The sequence below is a fragment of the Tiliqua scincoides genome, chromosome 1 (assembly GCF_035046505.1).
Source record: "Tiliqua scincoides isolate rTilSci1 chromosome 1, rTilSci1.hap2, whole genome shotgun sequence".
Classification (NCBI taxonomy): domain Eukaryota; kingdom Metazoa; phylum Chordata; class Lepidosauria; order Squamata; family Scincidae; genus Tiliqua; species Tiliqua scincoides.
The window spans coordinates 278,528,343-278,545,407 of NC_089821.1; the positions used below are offsets into that span (position 1 = coordinate 278,528,343).

The 17,065-nt window shown below is 46.1% G+C and overlaps 1 protein-coding gene across 1 annotated transcript in view; it reads left to right on the top strand.

Moving 5' to 3' along the window:
- The window catches only part of KIF13B (kinesin family member 13B), a 143,725-nt gene extending 131,826 nt beyond the window's left edge, over window positions 1-11,899 (top strand). The window contains exons 38-40 of the mRNA XM_066626486.1: window positions 497-559; window positions 3,754-4,816; window positions 6,332-11,899. Coding sequence (XP_066482583.1) covers window positions 497-559; window positions 3,754-4,816; window positions 6,332-6,624 — 1,419 coding nt within the window. The 3' untranslated portion in view covers window positions 6,625-11,899. The remainder of the gene's footprint in view (window positions 1-496; window positions 560-3,753; window positions 4,817-6,331) is intronic.
- Window positions 11,900-17,065: the final 5,166 nt, after the last annotated feature.

Genomic DNA, 17,065 nt, shown 5'->3' on the forward strand with positions numbered 1-17,065 from the left:
ACTATACAGAACCAGTACAGCACGACTAAGAAATGGACCCTAGGATGGGACTGTGTGGGTGAGGCAGGCTGATTCCCGGTGAATAGAGACAAAATAAAGGAGCTACAACTGGCAACACCAGGGAAGATTCAAAACTGGTGATGGTGGTGTACTTGGGGGCCCTGTATGATGGTAGGGGGAAAGCCTCCTCCCCTCCCTGGAGTAGCAGCCTTCACTGAAAGGAGCCCTGAGGACGGTGCAGCTGTAGGGAGAGCATGAAGGAATCCCCGTGTGTCAATTCTGATTTCACAGCACTATCCACTTGAACAACTATTAGTCCACATGGCGAATGCAGTGTGAACACACCGATCGAGAGAGGGGTTCTGTGGGGTTAGAACTTCTTGTCTCAGTCAAGCAGCCTTTAGAGGCAGGGATGAGTTCTGCTGTGCTCAAAAAGCCATTTACTGTACTTGGTACTCAGAAGATTAATGCTATGGAGTGTCTCTTTTTCCGGTAGCTTGTGCCACGAATAATGGTCCAGTCTGCCAGCATCGATGCGAGCGCCACAAAAACTAAGCAGGTACGGTCCTTGGCAAGTCTCACCACATGTGAACTGTATTTGGGCCTTGTTTTCTTGCAACCCCTCCCCCCCCCCGTTAAACATTCACCTTATCTATAATCTCTCAGTGTCTCAATCTCCCTTCTGCAAAACTTCACCTGCCTTGTGGGGTGGTTGTAAGGATTACCAAGGTAGTGTCCGAGGTGGCTGCTGTGGTTAGTCAAAGACTGGATTATCCCAAATATGACGCAGAAGATTTGTGCGGGGAGGTAAGTGTCCAGCTTGGAGTAGGGGAACCCAAAATCAAAGCACCTCTCAGCCATGCAGCTTGCCGTATGACCCTGGGCCACTCACTACCCTCAGCCAACGTATTTCACTAGGTGGTTGTGGGGATAAAATGGTGGGGGGGGGATCACACAAACCACTGAGAGCTACGCTTTGCACACAAGCACAGTGCTTAGTTCATTAATTTTATTTAAGAAATGTATTCCACGCTAAAATACGCAATATGAAAAAACATAAATAAAATCATTAATAAAAACAATAAAACTATTGGGGGGCAACTATTTGGACCAAAACTCTATCACAAAGGCACACATCAACCCGTCACCCAAATGCCCAATGAAACAAATGTTTTGAGTCCTCCATGGAAAGCCATGAGGGGGAGGGGGTCGTTCTTCATGCCCCCAGAAGGGAATTCCATAGTTGTAGCACCATAACAGAGAGGCTTACACTTGTGTCGCCACCATTCTAACTTGGGACAAAGGTGACTTTTGTAGGAGAGCCCTCTCAGATGACCCAAGAGGGCAGGCTGGACTGCATAGGAGGAGACGGTCCCTCAGATAACCTGGACCCAAACCATGAAGGGCTTTAAAAGTCAATATCCTGGCCTGGGCTTGGAAACAACTGGGCAGTCAGTGTAGTCGCTGGAGTGGCGGTCCAACATAATCAAACCACCTTGCTCCATGAACCACCCAGGCATATGATGAGCAGCAGCCCCATGTCTCCTGTGAGGTGTCATTCTGCTTTGTGAAGCACATTCAGGTTCCTGCTCCCCAACATTTCATCTTAAAGTGCACCGCTGCAATGGAACCCTTTTCCTGTGGTTGCCTTGTTGGGGTCCTTCCCACACCACTTTTGTTGACCTTGTGGGATGGGGGGTCCTTGTGTGTTCTGAGAGGAGCCTCTTCCCACCCAGAGTTGAGGTGGTGCACGCAGAGAGAGTGTCCAGTCCCATGTGACCTGGGGGGAGGGGTTTGGGGAGCAGAGTGTAGGAAGTAGGCATGCTGCTTCCAGCTACTGAAGGTAAAAATTTTCCTCATTTCCCCTCTGCCCTGCCAAAGGGAGGACAGGGGAGATTTAAAGGCATCCTGCAGTGCACAGGTTGGCCAAAACTATTGATCTTTCCGGTTTAGTTGATGCTCTTGCCAAGACATACATCACTAAAACAGACTGTTAATCTTAGAAGGCTCTGTTAACTTCATACCCTGCAGGGCTTGTAGTGTTGCGATTAATGTATCTGGGAAGGGACCAATGTTTGGATCAGAGGGGGCTACACAGGGTGACACTTGACTTGAAAATGAGTGATTTATCCCTCCTGTGAATTAAGCCAAATAACTGGGAGAGACTTATAGATCTTACTTGTGTTTCCTCTTCACATAAATCGCCTTTTTCAAACAGCAAGTGCCCGTTTCCTGTAATATAAATAATCTTTCAGTCAATGATGTGGGGTATATTTCTTGCGCTGTGTGCATTTAGATATTAATCCCACCAAGTCTGCCATAACAAAATGCCCATTAGCCAAACTGCTTCTCTGGAGCCAGTTTGCTGCATTCAAATAAATGAATGTACCTGCGTTCATATATAGGGGGAACTTGGTATGATCAGTCCAGTTTTTTAGTCCTGGGACTAGCGTGTGTCTAAACATGTGAGTCCCTAGAATTGTGTTTTAAACACTGGGTGCCGTATGGATTGGGGCATGTTCAGTGCTGGAGAATCTCAGCTTTATTTAAAAAGAGATTATAGGGAGTAGCTTGCAAGGCCTCAAGATTAAAAAAAAAATGTAAGCCATGTGGGTGGTGTTGGTATTGTCTGTCATGAGCCCCAGGACTTACAATGGGTCCCAACAGCTTTTTGCTTCACAAACCCATTTCTTCTATCTACTGTAGGCTCTGTTTTAAGCACTGTAGCAATGACAGGCGTGGGGAGAATGTTTCCTTGAAGCCAGGGATTGAGGAGTGCTTGATAGGGACAAAGTGGGTGTTGCAGTGGAGATAGGGGAATCTTGCTTACTTTTTGCAACGAAATTGAGGTGGCCTGGCAGGGAGAGGGTGGCGACTTGCTTAGAAGGAGAGGAGAACCTTGGGGCAAAGCAGGGAGGCAGCAGAAGGGAGCTGTGACCGTACGTACTTGTGGAGAGCAGAAGGGAAGAAGAGTCTGCTGGACTGGTTCAAGGGTCCAGTTTCCCACTCCACACAGGAGCCAACCAGCACTTCCAGGAAGTGCACAAGCAGGGCACAAAGGCAACATGCTGCTTGTCCCCCAGCAGATGGTATTCCAAGGTACTTCCCAGACCAGGAAGTCCTCTTTAGCTGTCTTGCCTAATTGCCACTGGTTATCTTCCATTAGTAAAGTGAGGGGGTGGGCTTGAGCCAAATGTGAGAGTTAAAAACTAGATTCTTTAGGTTATGGAGGGTAATGATGAACCAGCAACTAGCCGTTTCAGTTCTTAGTCAGTTCTTATGGGCAAGCTCATAGAATGTAGATGATGATTAATGGGCAAATCAATGATGATGAGATTGGGTAAATTGAGCCTTGTACAGAAGCAGTGTACCTTTGAGTACCGAAAGCTGGGGAAAAACACTGCAGTCAGAAAAGATGTAACTTTTATGTTCCCATATGAATTTCTCAGAGGTTACTATTGGCTGCTACTGGAAAGGGGATGCAGGGCAGCGTGGCCTGTTTACTCTGATTCAGCAGGGCACTTTGAATCTTCTTGCCTGTTGCTGCTTATACCCATGCGTCTCCTCTGTCTCTCATTTCCTGCTGGAAAGCATCAGAATGTTGCGAACTTCTTCAGATCTTACAAGTGAAGGCCAATTGGGAAAAGGACATGTATGAAAATGTGTCATTCTGTTTAACCACTGTGTTTGTATTTCTTAAATGTGTAAGAGTGTCTTAAGACCTCTTCCTGATTGCATCGCTTTCTACTTCAGACCAACCAAGGAGAAGGGAGCAAAGAACCATTTGAGATGGCTGTGCAGTCTGGAGAGTTGGACAGGAACCCTGAGAGGTCACCCAAAGTGCCTTCACAGCAGTCCGTGGTGGACATTCAGGCCCAGGATTCCCAAGAGGGACCGCCAAGCCCCTTGAGTGAAGCATCTAGTGGCTATTTCTCTCACAGTGTTTCCACAGCAACGCTTTCTGAAGCACTTGTGCCAGGGAACGACGTCACCCTACAAGCCGGTGGCCAGACACCCACAGCGAGTGATGCCCCCCAGCCTGCCCTAGCTGTCCAGCTGGCATCTGCTACTGAAGTTCCTATAAAATCTTGTTCCGCGTCAGCTTCTGAGGGTTGTCCCTCTCTTGTGAGATGTGATATGGTTTCCTCTGGCCTTAAAACGGACCAGACGAGAACTAAAGACAGTGAAAAAATGAATGGGGAAAGTAGTGAAAGGTCAGTGCCAGGGGTTGCCTCTTCTAGGGCTTCAAATAAGGACCAAGCTGTTGCCTCTGCACCTGCTGATGTTAAAGGTGAACCTTCTGTCTCTTCCTCCTTCTCCAAGCAAGAGTTGCAGTTGACGCCGCAGCAGGTGATTTCACAAGGGGCGAACTCTCCTTCTATTGAACGTGGGAAACCAGCAGCCATTTCTGAAATGGGACTTTCCAGGTCTCAGGCTCTTCCTGACCTCTCACCTCAGTCTAGCGTTGCAACCTCTCCATTCAAAATCCAAAGAGTAAGGCCATCAGAACTGAGATCCTTCTCGAACATGCTGGGAGGAGAGCCAGAAGGATTCTCAGGCTTGGAGGAAGAGAAGGTGGGAGAAAGAAGCAAGCAGAATTTTCAAGAGAGAGGCCAGAACAATGGCTCAGAAACCACCACTGAGGAAAAACTGGAAGCGATCTCTGACTCAGAAGAAGGAAATGAGCTGCCGGACTGGCTTAAGGAAGGTGAATATGTGACTGTTGGTACAAATAAAACGGGAATGGTCAGATACGTTGGCCCAACAGACTTCCAGGAGGGCACGTGGGTTGGTGTCGAGTTGGATTTGCCATCAGGTGAGTGTTGGAAATGGTGCTGGGTTGCAAGAATGTTTCATATTTACTAGATTGATTTTTTTCACCCTGCTTTTCTAGAATTCTGTTCTGTATAAGGCTGTTCTGAAATGCCTTCTCCCAATTCACCATCCCTTTTAAGGCAGCTAATTGGGCAGGTTATTTCAGCACTTGGGGGGCAGGACAAAAGGGGGGTTACAGTGGTAGTAATGGTGCTTCCCCTGGTATGCAGGCATCCCACAGTCTGCCCAGTTTGGGAATGTCTGTCTTACAAAATTAAAGCAAAATATTAAAAGGCACATGTAGAAACTTCTATATGATAAAACATTATAGCAGCAAACATAAATTTGCAGGAACCATTAATAGTTTAAATATTAATTATGAAAAGGCTGCTTAAATAAGTGAGTTTTCAGTGCCAGCACCTTTCTAAACACAGGAGCCCTGTGAAGCTCTCTAGAGAGGTTGTGGTGGTGTGAAGGTGCCACCACCAGAAAGGCCCCGTTTCTCATACCTGCTCTTCATAATGGGACGGACGTCAAGGCCTTTGAAGCTGATCTTTGGGCATGGGAGAAAGTGGGCTGTGAGTGCCCTTATGTTGGTCCCCTGTCTGCTGCATAACCACTGATGTGGCTGGCTGTGGAGGTTTCTCCATTGTGCTTCATGCACAGCTGGTTCCCTTATGGTCTCACCCCACTTGTTCCAAAGGCTTCTGGATCTTTCACCTGTCCTTGGTACAAGTCAACTGCATACAAGGTTTAGTGAGCAGTCATTCGGTTAATGGAGCAAGCCTTGGGAAAGCCTCTGGAGGGTTGGGAGACTGACTGTAGAGAAGATACAGAGTCCTTCCTTCTAAGGACTCTGGGGAACGCCCTCCATTATTTATTTAGGTAACAAGGGAAGGGGAGGATGTTGGACTGCATTAAGTTGGGGGGGGCTAACCCTGAGGGACGTTTTGTGCAGAAGCCTTATTGAAATGACTTGTGCATCTCCTGTTCATTTCAGTGAGGCTTGCAAAGAACATCCTATTGGATTGTACCCATGTTAATTAATAGGAGGTTATGCTGTGCTTGCATTTTCTACCTGCACAGCAAAATGTCTCCCGCAGACCCTGGCCTTACTGAGATTAGATTGTTCACATCAGGGAGGGTCACTGCACAGTGCAAATTGAGGAGTGTTACATTTATGTAATTAGTCTGCGGAACTCTTTGCCACAGGAAGTAGTGATGGCATCTTGCCTAGATGCCTTTAAGAGGGGATTGGACAGATTTCTGGAGGAAAAGTTCATCACAGGTTACAAGTCATAGTAGGTATGTGCAAGCTCCTGGTTTTAGAGGCAGGCTGCCTCTGATTGCCAGATGCCGGGGAGGGCACCAGGATGCAGGTTGTGTCTGTTGTCTTGTGTGCTCCCTGAAGCATTTGGTGGGCCACTGTGAGATACAGGAAGCTGGACCAGATGGGCCTTTGGCCTGATCCAGCAGGGCTGCTCTTATGGTCTCCCTCCTCTTTCTTGTCCTACAGGTAAGAATGATGGTTCCATTGGGGGAAAGCAATACTTCAAGTGCAATCCAGGCTATGGTCTCCTAGTAAAACCAGGTCGGGTAAAGAGAGCAACCGGGCCTGCAAGACGTCGGAGCGCTGGGCTGAGACTGCAAGGTGGCGCCGTCCCTGAGAACCGGAGGAGTGGGAATTTCTCAGGCTCTGCCTCCAACCTGGCTTCTCTGACTGCCTTGGCCAAATCTGAAGGAGGGCCTGCTCTGCGACCTGAGAAGACCCAAAAGACAGCAGAAAACAGGAAGTCCTGGGCTAACTGAGGTCTGCCGATCAGGCCACCTGGTCCAACACGACCTTGTGGAGCTGATGCTTCGGAGCAGCCTTACTTGCACAACACTTCCAGCCGAATGGAAGGGACAACTTGTCCGTAGCAGACTCGTATATCAGGGCAGGGAGTGTTTCCTGCTTGGATCACTGATATATGTCAAGTCTTTGGCCTTTTTTTGTCATGAGGGAGTAGCATGTTGAGACTCCTGATGCAAATGTGATACTAAGGTGTGTGCTTTACCTTTTCCCCCCTCCCCTAGCCCATACACTGGCCGTGAGGTTGCATGTGATTGAAGGAGAGCCATTCCCCGTATCAGTTGCTTCAGCTCCTGCAAGAGGTGTAGATGGAACTTGTTTACAGACAGAGCATTGTCATCTTCTGGAACCTCATCCTTAAATCATGAAAAACAAAGAAAATCTTACAGCCTGCAGATGACAGTCTGTTAAAAGCAGTGCCTCCCTTGAGTCTTTCCATGCTCCTGTGGAAGTTGGTGGGCAGGTCTTGCTCCTCACTATGCTGGAATGGGAGTTTAGGGCCAGTCCTCCTGATGAGTGGCTTTCCCAAAGCTTAAAACGGTTTCTTTTTCTTTTTAAAACATATCCTTAATCTAGGCGGTCATGGTGGACTAGTCACTTTTTTTGTGGAGAGAATGCGTGGGTGATTGATTCTCTCTTCTTTGGGATCTTGATCTTTTTAATTATTAATACATCAGTGTGTCCTTTGGTGCTACTGCATGTTGCATAATAATAAGTTGTTTCCCAATGGGTTGGTCCAGGTAATCCCACAGTGCAAAAGGAGAGTTGCTTGCAGCCCTGGCTGTGTGCCCTTCCATGCAGTCTGAGTTTTAACTGGGGTGTCAAGCAGATCTGTGTGTTCCTTCCCCTCCTCCCGCGCTGTTATATTTATTGTTATTTATTGCTATATTTTAATAATAATGGTAAAGCCCTTGCGACTTACAATCAACTCACTGCCTTCCATTGTACAAAGGCGCACGCCCTCTGAGGACCACACCAGGTGCTTTGCACATGCCAGCACATGCCTGCTGAACTAAAGTCTCTTACTGCTGCTGCTCCATTTGAGTCTTCCTTCACATAGCTTCTTCTATCTTGAATTTTGAGCTGGTGATTTGACCGGAATTCATAATTTCTGTCATTGCATTTAGACTTGCCCTGCAGAACTTGTGATCCGCCCACTTGAGACCCACATTCAGGGGCCTGTCTGGTCCCTGGTGGCTTGTCTGGTGGCTTGTCAGGGGCCTCACAATACCACACTAACTGTTTCTGCATTCCGAAGCAGGCTGCTGCTGGCGCCCCTGGTGGCCATCCATGGCTGGTGGTCCCTGTTCACCTTGGTGGGTCACAAAGTTGTACATGCCCACTCCACTGTGGCCAGGTACATCACTGAGACTTGGAGCTGATTGGCAACCTTCAGTCTCGAAAGACTATGGTAGAAGCCTACAGCACCCAGTATTCCCAGGCAGTCTCCCATCCAAGTACTAACCAGGCCTGACCCTGCTTAGCTTCCACGATCAGACGAGATTGAGCACATGCAGGATTCTGACATAACCCTCTGCAATCACAGTGTTTTTTTCCAGAAGTATCTGATTCCAGAAGTATCTGTATCTGTGTGCCGGGGGGGGGGGGGGATTGGATGGATCTCAGCCTAGCAATATGCTCTCAAATGTTCCTGCAAATTGCCTGTGGCTGGAATCCATCTGAAATGTGTGGATCATTCACCACATCATTGCACAGGTAATGTCATCATGTTGCACATTTTTAATGCAGGCGCTTGCCAGGGGTAGCTCATCTTAGCTTATTAAATGTCAGGGGATGGACACCTTGATCAAATGTAGATATTTCAGCTCTGTCAGTGACTTCTAAAATGTGGCTAAACCTGTCCTTGTTGTGTGTATGTATACCCAAGTGCCTTAAATAATCAGCTAGGCTGAAGGGAAAGTTGTTGCAGAAGTAGTCCTTTACCTTATTAAGAATGCTGAAAGAAAGAGGTTCTGTCCGATTATGTCATTGGTCACAGTATGCAGGACAAGCAGTTAAAATAGAAACTTGTCAGAAAATAGACTTCAAAATTGGCCTGTTTCTCTTGCCCAAACTACGGTTTTAATTTCTCTTTGCAACTTGAAGAACTACTTTTTTAGGGACGTGAAAAATCTGGTCACAGGAAAAAGTGAAATACATTTGGTCCCTCACCCCCAGCCTATTCCTCTCCTGTTTATTTGCAATTGGGATTTTGTCTAGTGTCTTGCAGAGTAGATGTTCTGAGCCTTCTTTGGTTGTGCAGCTCTTTTAAAACCAACATCCTGTGGTGCTCATGCAGAAGCGCACCTGAAGCCTGTTGAAATCGGTGAGAAATTAGTTGTGATTCCATGAGGGCTAGAAGTTTGATTCTGTGTTTGCAGAGGAGGAAATTGGCTTTCAATGTGATCACAGCAAACCAAATTACAAGAACCTCAAAGCTGGTGTTAGAAGGTGGATGAAAGAACCAGCTGCAACTATTTTCTCTCGGTGGTGGTGGTGGAGTCCAGTCTGGCCTGTCTTATTGCTAACTTCCTACTTGCATGCATGGCCAGTCTGATTAGCTGGAACAGCCTAGCAGGTAATGCAGCTGCAGTGATGTTTTCTGTGCACAGTTTTTTGCAAAAATTTTCATGCGCCCTACCCAAGAAGAAAGGGCACAAGTAGTCCTATGAAGAAGTAACAGAAGCACTGAGGGCCATGATCCAGACAGCTCCTTTAGATTCTTATGCCCTTTTGTCTAAGAACACAACTCTCCCTATGCCATATCCCAGTTATATGTTTACTTCCCCCCCTTCATTTATAGGTATGTTTTCCCCAAAACAGCTGCACAATCCTTAATATAGGCCAGCTTTCAGTGTGATCCAAAAGAACACTAAAAACCATTTTAAAAGTGTTTGTCTTCCCAAGAGGGCTTTGCTGTTTCTTCAACAAAGACTGGGGATGAGGTCAGGGTTGGCCCAAGACCTCCCGACACCTGAGGCAACATGCCAGGTGCTGCCTCCCCTTACCGGATAATGTCCCAGTCTCTGCCCCTCCCGCTTTCCAATGTTCTAACTCAGCACTCTCCACCCTGCCACATTTCCTCTCTGTCCCCCTTTCCTTTTGCCATTCCAGGTAGTGGAAGGAGAAAAAGGCAAGTAGGACAGAGATGCACACACACACACACACACACACCTACCAAATTGCTGCCTGAGGCAACTGCTTCAGTTGGCCTCCTCGCAGGTGGGCCAGAGCTGCTTGGAAGAGCATACACTTTGGATGCAAAAGGCTGCAGCTTCAGCCCCTGCCAATTCCAGGAAGGGTGGGGAAGAACCATTTCTTTCCATAGCCCTGGAGAACCACTGCCAGTCAGTATAGCCAATACTGAGCTAGATGGACCAATGCCTGACTCTGCAGAAGCAGCTTCCCATGTTCCTACCAGGCAGCCTTCTGGATTATGACTGTCTTTGCAATATGATGCACCTTTCTAAATTAACTGCTTGTTTAAAAATCCTCGGGGCCTGTTTTGTCCTCTGAATCATGAGACTGTGCTGGGGTGTGTGGCGTGTTCATGTTCCAAGGTAAACTTGGGTTCCCTGCTGTGAGTTCCCCATTCCTTTGCACCTGGAATAGAGTTTTCCTGATTGTGACACTGCAGCCTCCTAAAGAAGTCATCCTTTTTAAATAAGCTACTTGTAAAGCCAAGGCTTTCCCCTTCCAAAGTGTCTCCCTGTAACATCATCATGGAATGATCAAAATCTGGGGAAAGTTTCTTAAAATGCAGATTTCAAAATACTAGATAGTAGAAGTGGTTCTAGAATTCACTTTCTTTGTATACTGTTTTCCTCAAAGTCTTTTGAAAAGAACTTTTATACCTGAACAGAGGGTGGTAGCTGCCTGTGGAGTTTCTTTTGTAGGAACTGATACACGTATTGCCTGATCAACTAGTTCTGTTGCTTTCATTTAAAGAAGCCACAAGTGCCTTATCTCTCAGCTGTTATCACATGGTCAGCTATTTGTTTGCAGCCCTTCCCTGCAATGGGGCTGACTTCTCCTTGCCATCAATCACCTTTCTTTTCAGTGGTTTCATACTGATGTAGAAAAAATGGCTCTAAACCACATGGTGACAGTCTGCAAATAAGCAACTTTCCTTACAGGGATCGGCAGCCTCCCTGTGAGAGGGGTAGTGTGTTGTTGGATGCTTTTTGCTAGTCTCATGGCCAGATTTGGCAAAGGAGGGCTGCCATGCCATAGCGATGGTCTGACACTCCCCTTAAAAGATACTGAAGATTTGATTGCAAAGAGAGCCATTCGTTTTCAGTTACTCAGCACGTGTGCCTAATTCCCAGGACCATCTATAGCAATATTCACTCACAGGAATGTGGGACCAGCAAATTGGCTTGAGCCAGTAAATACCCACCCATGGTCTGCTGTGTGAATGGGAGAACTTAGTATTTTGATGGGAAAACTCTTAACGCTTCCTCACAGCGGTTGCAGCCATGTCTCTGTAGCCAAATTGTTCACTGCCATTCATTTCAGTAGCTCCCAAGGTCTCTCTGATTTTGAGTGGGACAAGAGCCAGTGACCATGTCAACATCTAAGATGGTGCTGCCGAAAGGATGTGTAGTAGCCACGTCCATTATGGAGGGGGCTTGTGTGCCTGGTGGTACCCACTGGGAAGACAAGAGATACAAGCAGAAATGGTGGTGATCTCCACCCATTTATAGAGGTGTTGTTTTCCAGTTAGTAAGAGGGTTACAGCTTAAGTCTTACTGAAGATAGTGGGCTTACTTCTGAGTAAGGCAAATAAAACTGTTTTCAAACTCCTCTACCATAAATAAATTCAATGTTGTGAGTGGGGGGAAAAAACACATTTCTACCCATCTCCCACCCTAAGCTCTGAGACAAGGCATTTTTGTATACAGCACCTGCCATGGCCAATTCCAAATTCTTTCCTACTTTGTAACTGACACTAACTTTTTCTGAAGTTTTTGGGGAGCTTTTTGAAATTGTCTCTTCTGTTGATTTGTCTTGTGATTTTTGTTTTGTAAATGTAGAACAACTGTATATAAAGAACGGATATTTAGATGGTGGTGTTTAAAGTGTTGCTGGTCATACCTTGTTCAATATGCTAAAATCCAAAGATTCTTGTAATGAATTGTAAAGTTTTTAATCTATTGTACTATACTAAACTTGTAATATTGTATCATACCTGTGACATATGATCTAAATTAAACACTTGCTTTAGGTCAAGCCTCCTCCTGTCCCACATCCTCATTTCTAAGCAGAATGCTGCAGAAACTCAACCCTATGAAAGGCTCATGCAGAAGCACCATAATCCAGGACTGGTTGTACTCGGGTTTCTTTTTTCCCCCAGCATGCATTCTGTGGCCTGTATACAGCAGGTAAAGTGAGCAAGTTGCATAGTTTCACTATGGCAGTTTGGCTAGTGATGGGAAGGAGGGGAAGGAGATGGGGTCAAGGCTCTGTGTCCCCAATTAGAAGGATCTCAGCTAGCAGGGCTGGGAACCTTGTCCCTGAGGGGCAGCTGCTCACTGCTACAAACAGTCCTGTGCAAGAGTGACAACTGGTCTGAGTCAGTAGATGAAATTCTCCCCCCCCACCCCCCACCCCAAAAAACAGTGCAAAACTACTTCACTATATAATCTCTAGCTTCAGGGATCTCAACAAGCATTTTCAAGAATAAGTTTATAGTCAATGTGTTCTTTTAAAACAAAAGCTGTGCTTCTCGAGCTATGGGACTGTAGCATGCCCACCTTGAGTATATCTTGCTTTGACAATTATTTAAGACTTGGAAGCTAATGTCTTTCCTTTCAAACTTAATTAGGAGCACAGACCAGTGCCTGCAACCCATTTTTTGTGGTAGACCAGAAGGCCACAAAGGTATGCACTGACTCATTTCTGTTTGGACACACGAGACACACTGCCAAAGGGCAAGATGCAGCACAAGTGACTCCAACACCTTGATCATCTAGTGACACGGGTACAACTGATCATCCCTGTAATGAATCTTTTAAAAATCCTACACTGCCTGTAGTGTTGAAGCAGTTTTCTGTGGTGGTTCCTCTGCCCCTTGCAGCCAATGACATAGAGTGACAGATGAGGAAAACAAAAGAGCAGAGGCATGGCTGTGTAATAGGAAGAATGCCACCATGAGGCTGTCATTGCCAGCAGCGGGCAGTGTCTACAATGGGCAGTGTCTAATTTCTGCCCTTCCATGTAATGTTTAACGCAGATGGATCCTAACATGACCTCTGCAGCAAATCCTAACAGTTAAATTTCTTTTAAATCCCTTGCTGAATCTAATTTTATTGTAGGCTGTCCATCTTTATGCTGCCTTCCATTGTATTTCAATACAGCTGGGCATCTCTCAGATTCCTTGACCCTTTTTCTCCCTCCCCACCCCCAAAAATCTGGGCTCATCCCTTGTGATGCTAGAACAAAAATCACCCCCATTTTGTCATCCCAGCATGGGTGTAGTTGTGTGCTATTGTAGCATGCCAGGACACTGATAATTGGTCATACAAACAAAAGGACCAACAGCTTTTCAGTTATACATTTTTAATTTTCTAGTAGGTACAATACTAAAATAAACACAAATTAAAAAAAATTTTATTAAAACAAAACTGTACAAAAAAGCAGTTATACTACAATTTAGTTACAGAACAGTCTACTGTCCAAAAAGGCACTAATAATCCAGAATAGGAGATACAATGATACAGGACTCATTTGTTTTTTAAACTAGTTTTTAATCAATACACTAGAGTGCTCGTTTCTCTCCTTCTCCATTCACGTACAGAAACAAGGACTTCTGCCACAGTCAGTACACATTGGTATAAATATGAGCCCTACATAGAAAGATGCAGCTTCTTTCTCTCCCTACTCCCACTTGGAAAATGGTAAAGAGGTAATGGGTGTGTGTGTGTGTATACATAAAACTTGAATGAAGAAAAAAATGCTTTACACATACACACAAAGAAAGCCTTGTGTCATTTTGTAAAATTTGTGAATAAGTGTGACCCAATGGAGGTGTTTAGTTTTTCAAGAGGGTGAAAAAAGCAAGGCCCAGAAAAGTGCTTTCATGCACTTTCAATGATGGAGCAAAACTTTCCCTGGAGCAGGCACTGCTTGTTAAACACACACACACCCAACAAAAAAACCAGCAAGGCGCAAGAAAGGGTCGAGCCTTGCTTTCTTCCCGCTGTTCAGGGACGTTTCATAGGGCTGATCATTCAGTTCCCATCTGCATTCTGAAATAGTACAGGCTAGGCATGGGTTCACCATGGCCTCCATTAGAGATTTTTATTTCAAAAGAGTATTCAAACATGGTTCTGCTTGAACTCAAGGCACTGACCATTCTGTAATAAAATGTATTTCTGGGTTCAGCAACAATGGTCCCAGTTTCCACTAGTGACTTAGGAGAACTCTTGGAAACCTACATTAGGCCGTCTTTTTATTTAACAAAGAAAGAGGCGAGGCTCTCTTCCATCAGAAGCAGTCCTAGCAATGACCTCAAGGGATCAGAGATGTTGCACTGATGTGACAGTCCAGTTTCTCTGTTATTGTGTGCACAGTTTTGGAAGAGATGGAGCCTGGCAAAATGTACTTGCCTAGATCATACAGTTGTTTTAGGGCTAAGTCGGCTGGGTGCAGAGGTGCGCTCTGGGCACATGACCATCACATAGGAACTTTTTATCACCAGTATAACTACTCTAAGCTGCCATTTTGTTTCTAGTCTTTGGCAGTAATCTGAACTTGGCCACACCACTTTCTTGCCTGCTGTGCTTTGAGAAGTCCCACATACCTCTGCTAAGACATTTGGCATGACTGAAGACAACATTCTCTGTAGGAATGTCTTGGCCAAGATACTTGGGAACCCCAAGCAACCGCAGGAAGGGCAACCACGGGGTTGCAGTTGTATTTGCACCCCACTGCTTTAGGAGATTGACTAGAGCTGAACCCTGTGCCTGGGTTCAATATCATTAAGAGCAACTACAATAATTGCTAATTAAACCCAAGGGAAAATCTGCTCCTTTCTGAGCCAAACTTTGATATTAAATGGAGGTCTGTGAATTAATGGTCTGTAGGGGTCACAGGTCTCAGCACAGAGCCTGACATATGGAATCGGAGAGAGGGAGGGAGAGAGAGAGAGAGAAACTGCAGCCTTTTTCAAAAACAGTGTCATACATATCAAAGACAAAAGACAGGCATATGGATGTTAACAAAAATAAGTAGCAAAAGAAATTTGATTTAAAAAAATCCTCTCACATCATCCTATACTACATCCTCCTTCTGCTTAGCAGAAAATTGTACGTACACAAAAATACAAATACACAATTTTGTCGAACAGTCTGATTTTAATATATTTATATATATTTATATTTATATGAGTGGCAGGTTAGTTTATTATACGGAGCTTTTTGCACTTTTGGCTCATATGCAACAAGGCTTATAAATTCAGCTGTAGCTTTTCATTCAGGTTTAGACTGTTACTTTTTCTTCCTTATATAGCTTTTTTAAAAAAAACAACTGTTTCTCTTTTTCACATTTAAAGCAGCATCCAATCTGCATTAGGAGTTGGTGGCAACAGCAAGGGAAGGGGATTGGATATGGACAAGGAGGGAGATATACATTCCAGTGTGTTGTGGGAGGGGGAGGAGAGAGAGGGAACTAGGATATTAAAATCTGAAGGAAAAAAAGTGTGGTTGCAGGACAGTGAGACACGGATTTACCTCTTGAGGTAGGCTGAACACAGTATGGCAGACCAAAACACCGGACAAGGTGCACATTGCCACCACGCGTAGTGGGCAAGGAGGAAACGTGGGTACACAGGGGCCAGGCTACCCTGGCCCTTAAATTAGAAAACACACACACGCACACACAGAGCTCGTCGAAAGATTACAGTAAAAAGCTTTTAGCTATAATGGGATGTGGCTCAGCTCATACATACGTGAATGGCAGAAAAATGAATCGTTCTTAGGGGGGACACAGCCCCTCTCAGCCCAGACACAAATCCGGCTTGCTTCCCATTTCCGAATCCTCTGCCATGTTTGATGGTCCATCCACCCCCCACCCCCCCCATCAATACATGTTGATGTGTTATAGTCAAAGTGCTGAATGAGAAGACACGGCCTGCCGCCCTCTCGCACTGATAACTCCTTTCAAGGCCAGCATCCAGCCCAGATAAATGGCGTTTCCTCAAACACAACTGCAACATGGGTGGGGGAGAAGGTTGGAAGAAGTTATTACACCATTTCCTTCTCAAAAGAGAGGTCACTGAGAGTGACTTGCAAGCCAGCCCAACTCTCCTCCTCCTCCACAGGCGACATAGGTGGCAGGCATTAGGTGTGACCCTTCACCGGCATGGGACCCTCGGTGGAGCTGGAGGCCAGCATGGAGTTGCTACAGTAATTTCATCCCCCCCCACATTATGGCCTGAGATCACAGAAGCACGTCACAGAATCTGGGGCCGTACCTCTCCACCCCTCCAGCTGCGTTGCCAGGAGTGAGGTCTAAAGCGGCTCAAGAAAGAACGCGAGTCCATCCGTGCAACACCAAACACCCCGTGTGTCACTGCACAGCTCCCAAGTGGAGCACTGCTAGGCCTGTTTGCAACTGAACTCTCCAGACAGCACTTCAAGAGCAGGGAGACCTCATTCCCCACCAGTCAAGGATAACCAGAAAAAGCCTCGCAGAAGGGCTGTTCTATGGGCTCTCTTTGTTCTCAAGTCCCCAGACTACAAAATGAACAGAAACCGCCTCATTTAGGAATGGCGCAAATGTCTCTGAACCGCGACTGTTGCCAATGTGAAAAAACCAGTGTAGGCCATTGTCATCAGCAATTAGGACAGTCATAGAAACTGATCCTACTCAGAAAAAGTGATGCTGCACATACTCTGTACTTGGCTTACAGTCACCTAGTGCAAACAGCAGTACATAAGCAATCCAGCACCAGCTCCGCTGGTTTCAGGCGCCTTGGCTCACTTACCTGGCTCCGGATTGCAGGTTTTGCAGTAAGAGCAAACAAACATGCTCTCCATGTTGCCCTTTCACCCTGACCCAGAAGAAGTTAGGTACACTTAAACCTCACTGACACCCGCAGAGCTTAAGTCAGTCATGGCTGCTTTGCCCTCATTATTGCAAAGGGGAGGGACCAGAATTCAGTGGTGGAGCCCAGCCTTTGCATGTACAAGGTCCCATGTTCTATCTTCACTGTGAGGAACCTTCAGCAGCCAGGCCAAGATAGACCTCTGCCTGAGACTGGGGAGAGCTGCTGCCCTGGCGAGGTGAGCAACCAGCCAACCCCATCTAGGGTAACCTCACATGCGAGCACAACTAACTTCTTCTGGATATGAGCCTTGATGCTGCCAGTAACTTACTAGTTCAAGGGACACTGTC